The sequence below is a fragment of the Oncorhynchus keta genome, chromosome 3 (genome assembly GCF_023373465.1).
Source record: "Oncorhynchus keta strain PuntledgeMale-10-30-2019 chromosome 3, Oket_V2, whole genome shotgun sequence".
Classification (NCBI taxonomy): Eukaryota; Metazoa; Chordata; class Actinopteri; order Salmoniformes; family Salmonidae; genus Oncorhynchus; species Oncorhynchus keta.
Window position 1 is genome coordinate 6,634,199 of NC_068423.1, and position 13,370 is coordinate 6,647,568.

The 13,370-nt window shown below is 42.5% G+C and overlaps 1 protein-coding gene across 1 annotated transcript in view; it reads left to right on the forward strand.

The window, feature by feature from the left end:
- Nucleotides 1-9,687, forward strand: part of LOC118365455 (sodium channel protein type 4 subunit alpha A-like) — a 35,934-nt gene extending 26,247 nt beyond the window's left edge. The window contains exons 14-23 of the mRNA XM_035747689.2: nt 63-192; nt 637-791; nt 984-1,157; nt 1,448-1,570; nt 2,180-2,461; nt 2,796-2,849; nt 3,165-3,302; nt 5,489-5,590; nt 6,039-6,309; nt 6,548-9,687. Of these exons, the coding sequence (XP_035603582.2) occupies nt 63-192; nt 637-791; nt 984-1,157; nt 1,448-1,570; nt 2,180-2,461; nt 2,796-2,849; nt 3,165-3,302; nt 5,489-5,590; nt 6,039-6,309; nt 6,548-7,986 (2,868 nt within the window). The 3' untranslated portion in view covers nt 7,987-9,687. The remainder of the gene's footprint in view (nt 1-62; nt 193-636; nt 792-983; nt 1,158-1,447; nt 1,571-2,179; nt 2,462-2,795; nt 2,850-3,164; nt 3,303-5,488; nt 5,591-6,038; nt 6,310-6,547) is intronic.
- The last annotated feature ends 3,683 nt before the right edge of the window (nt 9,688-13,370 follow it).

Consider the following 13,370-nt stretch of genomic DNA (forward strand, 5'->3'; position numbering starts at 1 on the left):
ATCCTGAAGTTGTGGCTGACATTTTTTCTCAGCCACTCAGTCTCTCTCCTCCCCATCCATAGTTGTTGGGTGCAGTGGGTGACGAGTCCTCGGTGTGCAGCACGGTGGACTATGTACCTGAACCAGAACCTGTGGAAGAGGAGGAAGAGGAGGAGCCAGAGCCAGAGGAACCAGAAGCTTGCTTCACTGATGGTACACAAGAAATACTGTCCCCTGCTTAAATATATATGGCATGGGTTTCCTGATTTTCATGGTCTTTACAATGTATTGTTACTAAATTACAAAAATGCAACGCTAATATCAAGTGTTTGATGTCTAATATACTTGTGGAAATATCTGTAAACTTTGTCCCATATCACACAAATTGGCACATCAGCATTCACAGAGAGAGAGTTACTATATTCTATTTCATGTAAGGTGGGACCTTAGAGTTTGGAGTCACATCTTAATAATGTCGGTAAAGTGATTGCCATGATTCGTCACAGCTTTTATTTGCGCGATTGTCCAACTCACTCAGGACCTGGCTAGACTTTAGGCTATGCTACACAGACAGCACCTCGGGAGGCAAGTGAAACAGTCCAAATGAAGTGTACAAAAACACCATGTTGGCATTTCTCTCTCGCCCTCTCGCTCCAGGCTGTATCTCTCGATGGCCATGTCTGACTTTTGACGTCTCTCAGGGCAGAGGCAAGAAGTGGTGGAACCTCCGCAGGACCTGTTTCACCATCGTGGAACACGACTACTTTGAGACCTTCATAGTCTTCATGATCCTCCTAAGCAGTGGAGCTCTGGTGAGTGAGTCCCTGGTCGTTGACCTATTTACAGTTGATACTCCATTACCGAGCTATTCGACTTTTGTCCTAATGACCTTGGCTCACCTGATGAATAGATGTATTCAGAAAGTGTTACTTTATATAACATTCTCTGGGAAGGCCACTGGTTATATATATTGAGATCCATTTTCTTTGGCTCACTTCTGATAGGCTTTTGAGGATATTTACATTGAGAGGAGAAGAACTATCAAAATCATCCTGGAGTATGCAGACAAAGTCTTCACCTATGTCTTTATCATTGAGATGCTCTTAAAATGGGTGGCGTACGGCTTCAAGACCTACTTCACCAACGCTTGGTGTTGGCTGGACTTCCTAATTGTGGATGTGAGTTTCCATTGAATTGTTTTTGGAGTGATATTCACACAGAATGAAACGTGGGTTAAGCAATGTTACAACTATTATCACTGTAGTGGGCGAGCTCCATAATACATGTACGTGAAAATCAAGGAAGACATTGAAATTTGTGTTACCTTGTATTCTCTGCAAGTAATTGATTTTTGTGTTATCCTGCTTGGCACAAGATACAAGACCTTAAATTTGTAAAAGTTTGGTCATTCGTACAAGCATATAACGAGATGTTGGGTGACTACAATGACGATACAATCCTGCCACAGGTTTCCTTAGTCACTTTAGGAGCTAACTGGATGGGCTACTCTGAACTTGGACCAATCAAGTCTCTTAGAACACTCAGGGCTCTAAGGCCACTTCGAGCCCTGTCAAGATTTGAGGGAATGAGGGTGAGTAACTGTTTCAAACCTATTAGTACAACACTTAAATATCCACGCAGAGAAAGACACACCGACAGAAATGCTGATACAGACAATCCTAAACGCATACACACACTGACAGTGACACCTCTCTGACAGTGACGTCTTGTGACAGAGTTGACTGTGGTTAGCTATGACTATTGAGATGGAGGTGATGTAAATGGTCATGACTGACTGTTAGGATGTAGGTGGTGTTAGGGGTCATCACTGACTATTGTGACGGAGGTGACTACTTGTGACAAGTGTATTATACTCATGACTTACTACTGTGAGAGAGCTGGCGTTAGTGGTCGTGACTGACTATTTTGACTGCAGGGAGCATGTCTTACTATTGGGACCAAGGTGACTGCAGTGGTCATAAATGACTATTGTGACCGAGCTGATGTTAGTGGTCACCATGACTGACTATTGTGACGAAGGTGGTGTTAGCTGTCTTGACTGACTATTTTGACTTACTGCTGTCTTGACCGAGCATGACTTACTGTTGGGCGGCGGTGACTGCAGTGGTCATGGCTGACTATTGTAACGGAGGTGACTTTAATGGTTTTGACTGCACTGTGTCCTGTCTATGGGAGGAAGGTGGTGGTAAACGCTCTTGTCGGCGCCATCCCCTCCATCTTCAACGTGCTGCTGGTGTGCCTCATCTTCTGGCTCATCTTCAGCATCATGGGGGTCAACCTGTTTGCCGGAAAGTTCTACCGCTGCATCAACACCACCACGGAGGAGCTGTTCCCCATCACCGAGGTCAACAACAGGAGCGACTGCCTTGCCCTGCAGCACGCCACCCAGGAAGCCCGCTGGGTCAACGTCAAAGTCAACTACGACAACGTGGGCTTGGGCTACCTCTCTCTGCTGCAAGTGGTGAGGGCCAGGGTTTCTGCGATGCATGGGTGCTGTGCGCTGGCTCTCAAGCTGTGGCCCAATCCTCCTCCCGGAGAGCTACCCTTCCTCCTGGCTTTTGCTCCAACCCTACTCTAGCACACCTGATTCAACTAATTAGCTGCTCACCAGGAACTCGATTAACTCAATCAAGTGTGTAACAACAGGTTTGGAGCAAATGCCTGCATACCCAGTAGCTCTGAAGGAAGAGACTTGGTCACCCCCTGGTCTACTAAAGTATTTAATATTGTTTCCTTCTCTGAGGGTGTTGGTGTACTCAAAAGTATCTGAAAAAAAGTGCCCTATCTCTCTACAGGCCACATTTAAAGGCTGGATGGACATCATGTATGCTGCTGTGGACTCTCGAGAAGTAGGTACTTATAGAAATATAAGATACTGTAATATAAACATTTGGTTTGGGGATCAATTACCACAGAATACAAAAGTCATAGCATTAATGAGTAAGCCATTGAAAAATGTGTATACATGCTTTATAAATGATCATAAATGTGATTAATGCTTGTGAATTGTAACGCTTCAAAATGCTTTTATTAAAAAGTGTATAGTTATACACAGTTAGTCAGATATTATTCATGCTTACCGGACACATTGGTGGCAGTTGAATTGTTGTAAGTAAATCGTTTTTTTGTTTGTTTGACGAGCGAAACTATTTATGGTCCCCTAGGTGGAGGAGCAGCCCTCGTATGAGATCAACCTCTACATGTACATCTACTTTGTTATCTTCATCATCTTCGGCTCCTTCTTCACCCTCAATCTTTTCATTGGTGTCATTATTGACAATTTCAACCAGCAAAAGAAAAAGATAAGCCCCATCTCTTTTTTATTTATTTTTTTACTAGTAAATAAAGTGATTAATAGATAGATATATAGTTGGATATAGAAATCCCCAACAACTGGATGAGTCGCCATTTTGTAAAGGTTCGGAAATGACCCAACCATTATGTAGAAATGATGTTGAATATAATAGTATAATAGTAATAATAATATAATAGTAAACTACGTTCATATTATGTGAATAAAGGCAACAGGCCGTGCACGTCTCTGCAGGAATCTAGTCAAGGTAGCGAGCCTTCCATCACCTCTCAGTAGGACAATAATGAACATGTCTAACTTGCGCCATTATGCAATTATTAAGAGACTAGATACAAATAGCTTGTTCTAGCATTCATTTATTGAGGCAAGCACATCAGAGATGTAAATGTGGTACCCAAGCATATGCTATGTGTATAGTGTAAATAACAACTACCAATAGACCTACTAAATTATAAGTGTGTAGTTAATCAAATAATTGCTCTGTAAAACGAGGAATGCATTTACTCAATTCAACTAATATAATTTATTAGTCCCAAAATAATTCACACTCAAACAATTAGTGTACATTAATAAAACATGATTTTTTTGCAAATGTATTAAAAATAAGTATTCAGATCCTTTACTCACTACTTTGTTGAAGCACCTTTGGCAGTGATTGCAGCCTCAAGTCTTCTTGGGTATGATGCTACAAGCTTGACACATCTGTATTTGAGGAGTTTCTCCCATTCTTCTCTGCAGATTTTCTCAAGCTCTGTCAGGTTGGATGGGGAACGTCGCTGCACAGCTATTTTCTCTCCAGAGATGATTGATCTTGTTCAAGTTCGGGCTCTTGCTGGGCCACTCATGGACATTTAGACACGTGTCCCGAAACCACTCCTGCGTTGCCTTGGCTGTGTGCTTAGGGTCATTGTCCTGTTGGAAGGTGAACCTTCACCCCAGTCGGAGGTCCTGAGAACTCTGGAGTAGATGTTCATCAAGGATCTCTCTGTACTTTGCTCCATTCATCTTTCCCTCAATCCTGACTAGTCTCCCAGTCCCTGCCGCTGAAAAACATTGGCACAGCATGATGCTGCCACCGCCATGCTTCACCGTAGGGATGATGCCAGCTTTCCTCCAGACGTGACCCTTGGCATTCAAGCCAAGGAGTTCAATATTGGTTTCATCAGACAGGGGAATCTTGTTTCTCATGGTCTTGAGAGTCTGTAGGTGCCTTTTGGCAAGCTCCAAGCGGCCTGTCATGTGCCTTTTACTGAGGAGTGGCTTTCATCTGTCCACTCTACTGTAACGGCCTGATTGGTGGACTACTGCAGAGATGGTTGTCCATCTGGAAGGTTCTCCCATCTCCACAGAGGAATTCTGGAGCTCTGTCAGAGTGACCATCGGGTTCTTGGTCACCTCCCTGACCACGGCCCTTCTCCCCCGATTGCTCAGTTTGGCAGGGCGGCCAGCTCTAGGAAGAGTCTTGATGGTTCCAAACTTCTTCCATTTAAGAATGATGGGGGCCACTGTGTTCTTGGTGACCTTCAAATGCTGCAGAAATGTTTTGGTACCCTTCCCCAGATCTGTGCCTCGACACAATCCCGTCTTGGAGCTTTACAGACAATTCCTTCAACGTCATGGCTTGGTTTTTGCTCTGATGTGCACTGTCAACTGTGGGACCTTATATAGACAGATGTGTGCCTTTCCAAATCATGTCCAATCAATTGAATTTACCACAGGTGGACTCCAATCAAGTTGTAGAAACATCTCAAGGATGATCAATGGAAACAGGATGCACCTGAGCTCCTTTTGAGTCTCCTAGCAAAGGGTCTGAATACTTATGTAAAAAAGGTATTTCTGTTTTTTATTTTTAATAAATGTGCTAAAATGTCAAACTGTTTTCGCTTTGTCATTATGGGGTATTATTTGATGAGGATTTTAGATTAAGGCTGTAACGTAACAAAATGTGGAAAAGTCAAGGGGTCTGAATACTTTCTGAATGCACTGTATACTGTACAGATACTCTTCAAGAATCAAACTATATTTATAACTATTTTAAAAGTCCAAAAATGGATGTACCAATCACAGATTGACTACAATCTAGATTGAATATATACAGTTTTAATTAATTTTGATATATACCTGTATACATGTAAATGCCCAGAATAATTGTTGATTTGATTTTGGATCCTGCACTTTGGTGACGACATCTTTATGACAGAAGAGCAGAAGAAATATCATGAAGCCATGAAGAAACTTGGCTCGAAGAAGCCAGTGAAGCCTATCCCAAGGCCTACGGTATGCAACACATAAATGGTATTCGGTTATAGCCACACTCTTATGCTACTATCTAGTATTAAGATTCATTACATCTTTCTAATCCAAGACTAAATTTACTCTACATAAGCACCTTCAATAAATAAATTGCTGATTATAGGGATTACATCATTTGATCAATGATCTTTTGTGTTGAAAGTGCATTTTTTATGTGTAGAATTTCAATGTCAATCTTTTGACCAGTAATTGTGTGATACATTTCATGTACAAGTAATAATTCAATTAAGTTATGGGGCTAGAGTCTGCAAGTCCTGCTCTGAGTATACCACATACACAGTGACATTAAAATGCGTGACTTTGCCATGACATCATCGTTGACCCATCTTAACCTGTTCTACACAACATTGGCTTTAACACACCTAATGAAATCCCTCACTCTCTCTTTCATGTGACCCTCGGGCCCCTACAGAACATGATTCAAGGCGCTGTGTTTGACTTCATCACTCAGCAGTTCTTTGACATCTTCATCATGGTCCTCATCTGCCTCAACATGGTCACCATGATGGTGGAGACGGACGACCAAAGCGCAGAGAAGGAAAATGTCCTTTACAAGATCAACCTGGCCTTCATCGTCGTTTTCACCGGCGAGTGTCTGCTCAAGATGTTTGCCCTTCGCCATTACTTCTTCACCATCGGATGGAATATTTTTGATTTTGTCGTGGTCATCCTGTCCGTCGCGGGTATGTACCTCAATATTCTTTACACTGTATACCTTATTATATACTGTGCATAGGATAAGTCATAGACAAGTTACTACAGGGTTGGGGTCAATTCCATTTAAAATCAAGTTGATTCAGAAAGTAAACCAAATTCCAATTGAAAAATGCCACACTGAAAAGCATTGAAGATGAGTTATTTCGACAGTAGATGGAGAGGTGTGATTGGTCATTAACCATTGTTTATCTAATTTCCCTTCAGGTATAATGCTGTCGGACATCATAGAGAAGTACTTTGTGTCACCCACCTTGTTTAGGGTCATCAGGCTGGCTAGGATAGGCAGGGTCCTGCGGCTCATCAAAGGTGCCAAGGGCATAAGGACGCTGTTATTTGCGTTGATGATGTCACTCCCTGCCCTGTTCAACATCGGCCTCCTGCTCTTCCTCATCATGTTCATCTTCTCCATATTCGGCATGTCCAACTTTGCCTACGTCAAAAAACAGGCGGGCATCGACGACATCTTCAATTTCCAGACGTTCGGCAGCAGTATTATCTGCCTGTTTGAGATCACCACCTCTGCGGGTTGGGATGGTCTTCTGCTGCCAATTCTAAACAGCGGTCCTCCAGACTGCGACCCAGACATTGAGAACCCGGGCTCGGATGTTCGTGGCAACTGCGGCAACCCAGGCATGGGTATCATGTTCTTTTGCAGTTACATCATCATGTCCTTCCTGGTGGTGGTCAACATGTACATCGCCATCATCCTGGAGAACTTCAACACGGCCCAAGAGGAGAGCGGAGACCTGCTGTGCGAGGATGACTTTGTGATGTTCGACGAGACCTGGGAGAAGTTCGACCTTGAGGGCACGCAGTTCATCGAATACGCCAAGCTGTCAGAGTTTTGTGACACCCTGCAGGAACCCCTGCGTATCGCCAAGCCCAACCGGATCAAGCTGATCTCAATGGACCTGCCCCTGGTCACGGGCGATAAGATTCACTGCCTGGACATCCTGCTGGCTGTCACCCTGGAGGTGCTGGGCGAAGGGGTGGAGATGACGGCCATGAAGGTGAGCATCGAGGCCAAGTTCAACATGAACAACCCCACGACTGACTCCTACGAGCCCATCACCACCACGCTGCGGCGCAAGGAGGAGGAGGCAGCAGCCGTGATCATCCAGCGGGCATACCGCAAGCACCTTCTCAAGCGCTCCATCCTGCATGCCTCCTTCATGCGCCGCTCCAAGAGGCAGAAAAGGTGGGAGGAGAACGAGGAGCCCCCGGAGACGGAGGGACTTCTGGTGCGAAAGATGAACGTGCTCTATGGGAGCGACCTGGACCTTGCCGCAGAGATGGAATTGGCTGGGTTGCATGCGCAACCCATATCGGTCCCTCTGGTGTCCAATCGGCCATCGGACCTCCCCAAGCAAACCCAGACCACCAGGCCGGAGCCTGGCAGACCACTCCTCTTGGTGGTCCCCGTTGAGGTCACCAGTGAGGTGGTGTTACACTCAGCCCCTGTGGCGTCTGACCCACCATTGGACCTCCCCGAGCAAACACAACCATCGGGGTCGGAGCCCACAGGGCTGGAACCTACCTGGCCGGAGCCTGCTGGGCCAAACCTCTTGGTGGTCCCCGTAGAGGTCACCCCCTATTTGTGTAGCCGTGAGTCAATAGACAGCCTGCGAGAGTCGATTGTATAACAAAAAGCACTTGAGGGAATTCACCATGGTCTTCCTATTGTATTTTTCACCGATTTGGCGAGTAATTTTATGTGTTGGGAGTGTCGCCAATTTAGTTGACGCGTCCACATAGCACTACTATGAAGTGATTACAAGTAGCTGATGGTTTAGGTATAATAATTAAAGTCAAGTTTATTGATCGTAATAGGGGGTCTCGTTTTCTATTTTTGTAAGGCCATTTCTAGAATTGATCTATATTTGACCACTGGACAGTATTCTATTTTATACCTACAAACAATTCACAATCTCACAAAATATAAAATGTTTGATAATTAGTATTCATACATATCCCATAGGAATTGGGCATGTTTTTTGACAGTGAACATTACCCACATCTAATTGTTTTGAAGGAATGCCTAAATGCCTTTATTGCCACAAAAACATTTCATACTCGGATCATGCCTTATTTTGACATTTTGGAATCACCTTATTTACATTTTACATTTAAGTCATTTAGCAGACGCTCTTATCCAGAGCGACTTACCTTATTTTGGGGGGGAAATCACCCAGATTCACCTGTGCCTACTCCAGTATGCCAAAGTGGAATTATGTTTTTCAATTTATTTATTTTTTACAAATGAATTAAAAATGAAAAGCTGAAATGTCTTCAGTCAAGAAGTAACTTCTTCATTATGGCAAGCCTAAATACGTTCAGGAGTAAAAATGTGTCAAAAGTCATCAAATATGTTGCATGGACTGTGTAATAATAGTTTAACAGGATTTCTTGGGATGACTACCCCATCTCTGTACCCCACACATACAATTATCTGTAAGGTCCCTCAGTCGAGCAGTGAATTTCAAACACAGATTCAACCACGAAGACCAGGGAGTTTTTCCAAAGAAGGGCACCTATTGGTAGATGGGTAATAAAATATAAAGCGGACATTGAATATCCTTTTGTGCATGATGAAGATTTTAATTCCACTTTGGATGGTGCATCAATAACCCCAGTCACTACAAAGATACAGGTGTCCTTCCTAACCACTCCGGGATTTCACCATAAGGCCAATGGTGACTTTAAAACAGTTAGAGTTTAATGGCTGTGATAGGACAAAACTGAGGATGGATCAACAACATTGTAGTTACTCCACAATACTAACTTAATTGACAGAGTGAAGAGAAGAAAGCCTTTACAGAATACAAGTATTCCAAGACATGCATCCTTTTTGCAACAAGGCACAAAAGTAATACTGAAAAAATGACTTGTTGTCATGAATACAAAGTGTTATGTTTGGGGCAAATCCAATACAACACATTACTGAGTACCACTCCAAATGTTCAAACATAGTGGTGGCTGCATCATGTTATGGGTATCCTTGTAATCATTAAGGACTGGAGAGTTTTTCAGGATGAAAAAGAAACGGAATGAAGCTATGCACCAGCCTAATCCTAGAGGAAAACCTAGTTCAGTCTGCTTTCTACCAGGCACTGGGGGATTAATTCACCTTTCAGCAGGACAATAACCAAATCTACACTGGAGTTGCTTACCAAGAAGGCACTGAATGTTTCTGAGTGGCCAGATTACAGTTTTGACTTAAATCTGCTTTAAAGTCTATGGCAAGACCTGAAAATTGTTTTCCAGCAGTCATCAACAACCAATTTGACAGAACTTGAAGATTTTTGTGAAGAATAATTGGAAAATGTTGCACAATTCATGTGTGCAAAGCTCTTAGAGCCTTACCCAGGAAGACTCACAGCTGTAATCGCTGCCAAAGGTGATTCTAACATGCATTGACTCAGGGGGTTGAATACTTATCAAGAAGTTCTATTTCTTATATATACTTTTTTACAATTATTAGCGTTTTTCTTTCACTTTGACATTAGAGTGTTTTGTGTAGATCATTGACAAAAAATGACAAATCCATTTGAATCCCCCTTTGTAACATAACAAAATGTGGAAAAAGTCAAGGGGTGTGAATACATTCTGAAGACACTGGTATATCCCTCCAGTTCATGTTAAAGCAGTTTACCGTGTAACTGCCAGAGGCACCCCGTCTCAAGGCCCCTCGGAGCTGGCTGCATCACTGTGTCTAACAGGTCTACTGGTAATCATTGACCATTTCATTAAGAAATGTCTTAATTAAAGTAAGTATAAATTAATTGACATGGTAAGTACCCGTTTCAACCGGGATGTCACACAAATGATCCAAAATATTATATTTCTGGATTTTGTCTCTTCAGCTGTTAGTGTCATCTCCAAGATATATTTACGTACTGGGATGGGTATCGGTTGGTTTACAAGGGAATAATTGTCAACTGAATGTTTACATGAGCCTTACGTGACACAACAGTGTACTGTTATTGGATGTCTGTCTGAAATGTCTCTGATGAGTGAGCCAATATAATTCTGTGTTGCAGTGTGAGATCATGTGCAGTTTGTTTTATTTAGTTAATCAAAAATGTAATTTTTTTTATTGACTAGGACCAGTCATGTAATCTTACCGGCACAATTGAGTCGTAGAACTATTCACTTAGCGCCTGATTCCAAGTTGGCTCCATTGAGCACCTGCGTAAGTCCCTCGTCTATTACTCTGCCCGGTGACTGTATATTCTTTGTTTTATTATTACGGCCAAGGGACTATTGAATGGTATAATTGTTTTGCTCTTCGGTCCCACTTTATTTAGTTAGTCCTCTATAGATGGTCTACATGTTCCAACTATCAGCAAAAAGTTTCAACTTCAAGTCTGTTGACATGCAACAATTCGCTGAGGTTTGGTTTAGGGCTAGGCTTAGGGTTGAAGTTAGGGTCATGTTTAGGTATAGGGTTAAGTTTAGGTTAAGGGCTAGGTTAGGGTTAGTGGATATTGTTTGAACAATTTGTTGATAGTTCACAGCAGGCAAAATTGGTTGAAATGACGTCATTTCGACAAATTCTGTCCACTGGCTTAGTTGAACGTCCATTTGCCATCAGTATGGGATTATCCAAATAAACTGTTACCGGCTCCTCTCCACATGCTGCTAGATGCCACAAGACTTATCACACATTTTCTCATGAGCAACACTGCAACACTGCGTATGAAACACCTACCTACCTATACAGTGTCTTCAGAATGTATTCACACCCCTTGACTTTTTCCACATTTTGTTATGTTACAAAGGGGGATTCAAATGGATTTGTCATTTTTTGTCAATGATCTACACAAAACACTCTAATGTCAAAGTGAAATAAAAACGCTAACATTTGTAAAAAATATATATAAGAAATAGAACTTCTTGGTAAGTATTCAACCCCCTGAGTCAATGCATGTTAGAATCACCTTTGGCAGCGATTACAGCTGTGAGTCTTCCTGGGTAAGGCTCTAAGAGCTTTGCACACATGAGAGGGTAGCAAGTTTTAAGCTCCTCGGCATACACATCGCAGACAAACTGAATTGGTCCACTCACACAGACAGCATCGTGAAGAAGGCGCAGCAGCGCCTCTTCAACCTCAGGAGGCTGAAGAAATTCGGCTTGTCACCAAAAGCACTCACAAACTTCTACAGATGCACAATCGAGAGCATCCTGGCGGGCTGTATCGCCGCCTGGTACGGCAACTGCTCCGCCCTCAACTGTAAGGCTCTCCAGAGGGTAGTGAGGTCTGCACAACGCATCACCGGGGGCAAACTACCTGCCCTCCAGGACACCTACACCACCCGATGTTACAGGAAGGCCATAAAGATCATCAAGGACATCAACCACCCGAGCCACTGCCTGTTCACCCCGCTATCATCCAGAAGGCGAGGTCAGTACAGGTGCATCAAAGCTGGGACCGAGAGACTGAAAAACAGCTTCTATCTCAAGGCCATCAGACTGTTAAACAGCCACCACTAACATTGAGTGGCTGCTGCCACACTGACACTGACACTGACTCAACTCCAGCCACTTTAATAATGGGAATTGATGGGAAATTATGTAAATATATCACTAGCCACTTTAAACAATGCTACCTTATATAATGTTACTTACCCTACATTATTCATCTCATATGCATACGTATATACTGTACTCTATATGATCGACTGCATCCTTATGTAATACATGTATCACTAGCCACTTTAACTATGCCACTTTGTTTACATACTCATCTCATATGTATATACTGTACTCGATACCATCTACTGTATCTTGCCTATGCTGCTCTGTACCATCACTCATTCATATATCCTTATGTACATATTCTTTATCCCCTTACACTGTGTATAAGACAGTAGTTTTGGAATTGTTAGTTAGATTACTTGTTGGTTATTACTGCATTGTCGGAAATAGAAGCACAAGCATTTCGCTACACTCGCATTAACATCTGCTAACCATGTGTATGTGACAAATAACATTTGATTTGATTTGAATTAGTCTGAATACCAACACCCTGGTGATGTTTGGCATTTTGTACTTCCAATTCCATTTTGCACAAGTTTATATCAAAGCTGACTCGCCCCCTTAGTGGGAAAACATGTTTGTAGAATATTAACAAATGTATTGAAAATGAAATACAGAAATATATAATTTACATAAGTATTCACACCCCTGAGTCAGTATTTGTAGAAGCACCTTTGGCAGCGATTACAGCTGTGAGTCTTTCTGGGTAAGCCTCTAAGAACTTCCCACACCTGGGCGTAAAGAATTTTCAAAATTCTTCAAGCTCTGTCAAATTGATTGTTGATCATTGCTAAACAACCATTTTCAGGTCTTGCCATAGAATTTCCAGTAAATTTAAGTCAAAACTGTAACTTGGCCACTCAGGAACATTCACTGTCTTCTTGGTAAGCAACTCCACAGTGGATTTGGCCTTGTGTTTTAGGTTATTGTCCTTCTGAAAGGTGAATTCATCTCCCAGTGTCTGGTGGAAAGCAGATTGAACCATGTTTTCCTCTAGGATTTGGCCTATGCTTAGCTCCCTTTCTTTTATATCCTGAAACACTGCCCGGTCCCTAACGGTTACAAGGATACCCATAACATGATGCAGCCACCACTATGCTTGAAATTATGGAGAGTAGTACACAGTAATGTGTTGTATGTTCTGGACAAATCCAATAACACTTTGTATTCAGGACAAAAAGTGAATTACTTTGCTACATGTTTTGCAGTATTACTTCAGTGCCTTGTTGCAAACAGGATTCATGTTTTGCAATATTTGTATTCTGTACCGGCTTCCTTCTCTTCACTCTGTCAATCAGGTTAGTATTGTGGAGTAACTACGGTGTTGTTGATCCACCCTCAGTTTTCTCCCATCACAGCCATTAAACTCTAACTGTTTTAAAGTCACCATTGTCCTTATGGTGAAATCCCTGAGTGCTGTCCTTCCTCACCGGTATCTGAGTTAGGAACGATGCCTAGGGTTGCCAACTTTCTCACTACCAAATAAGGG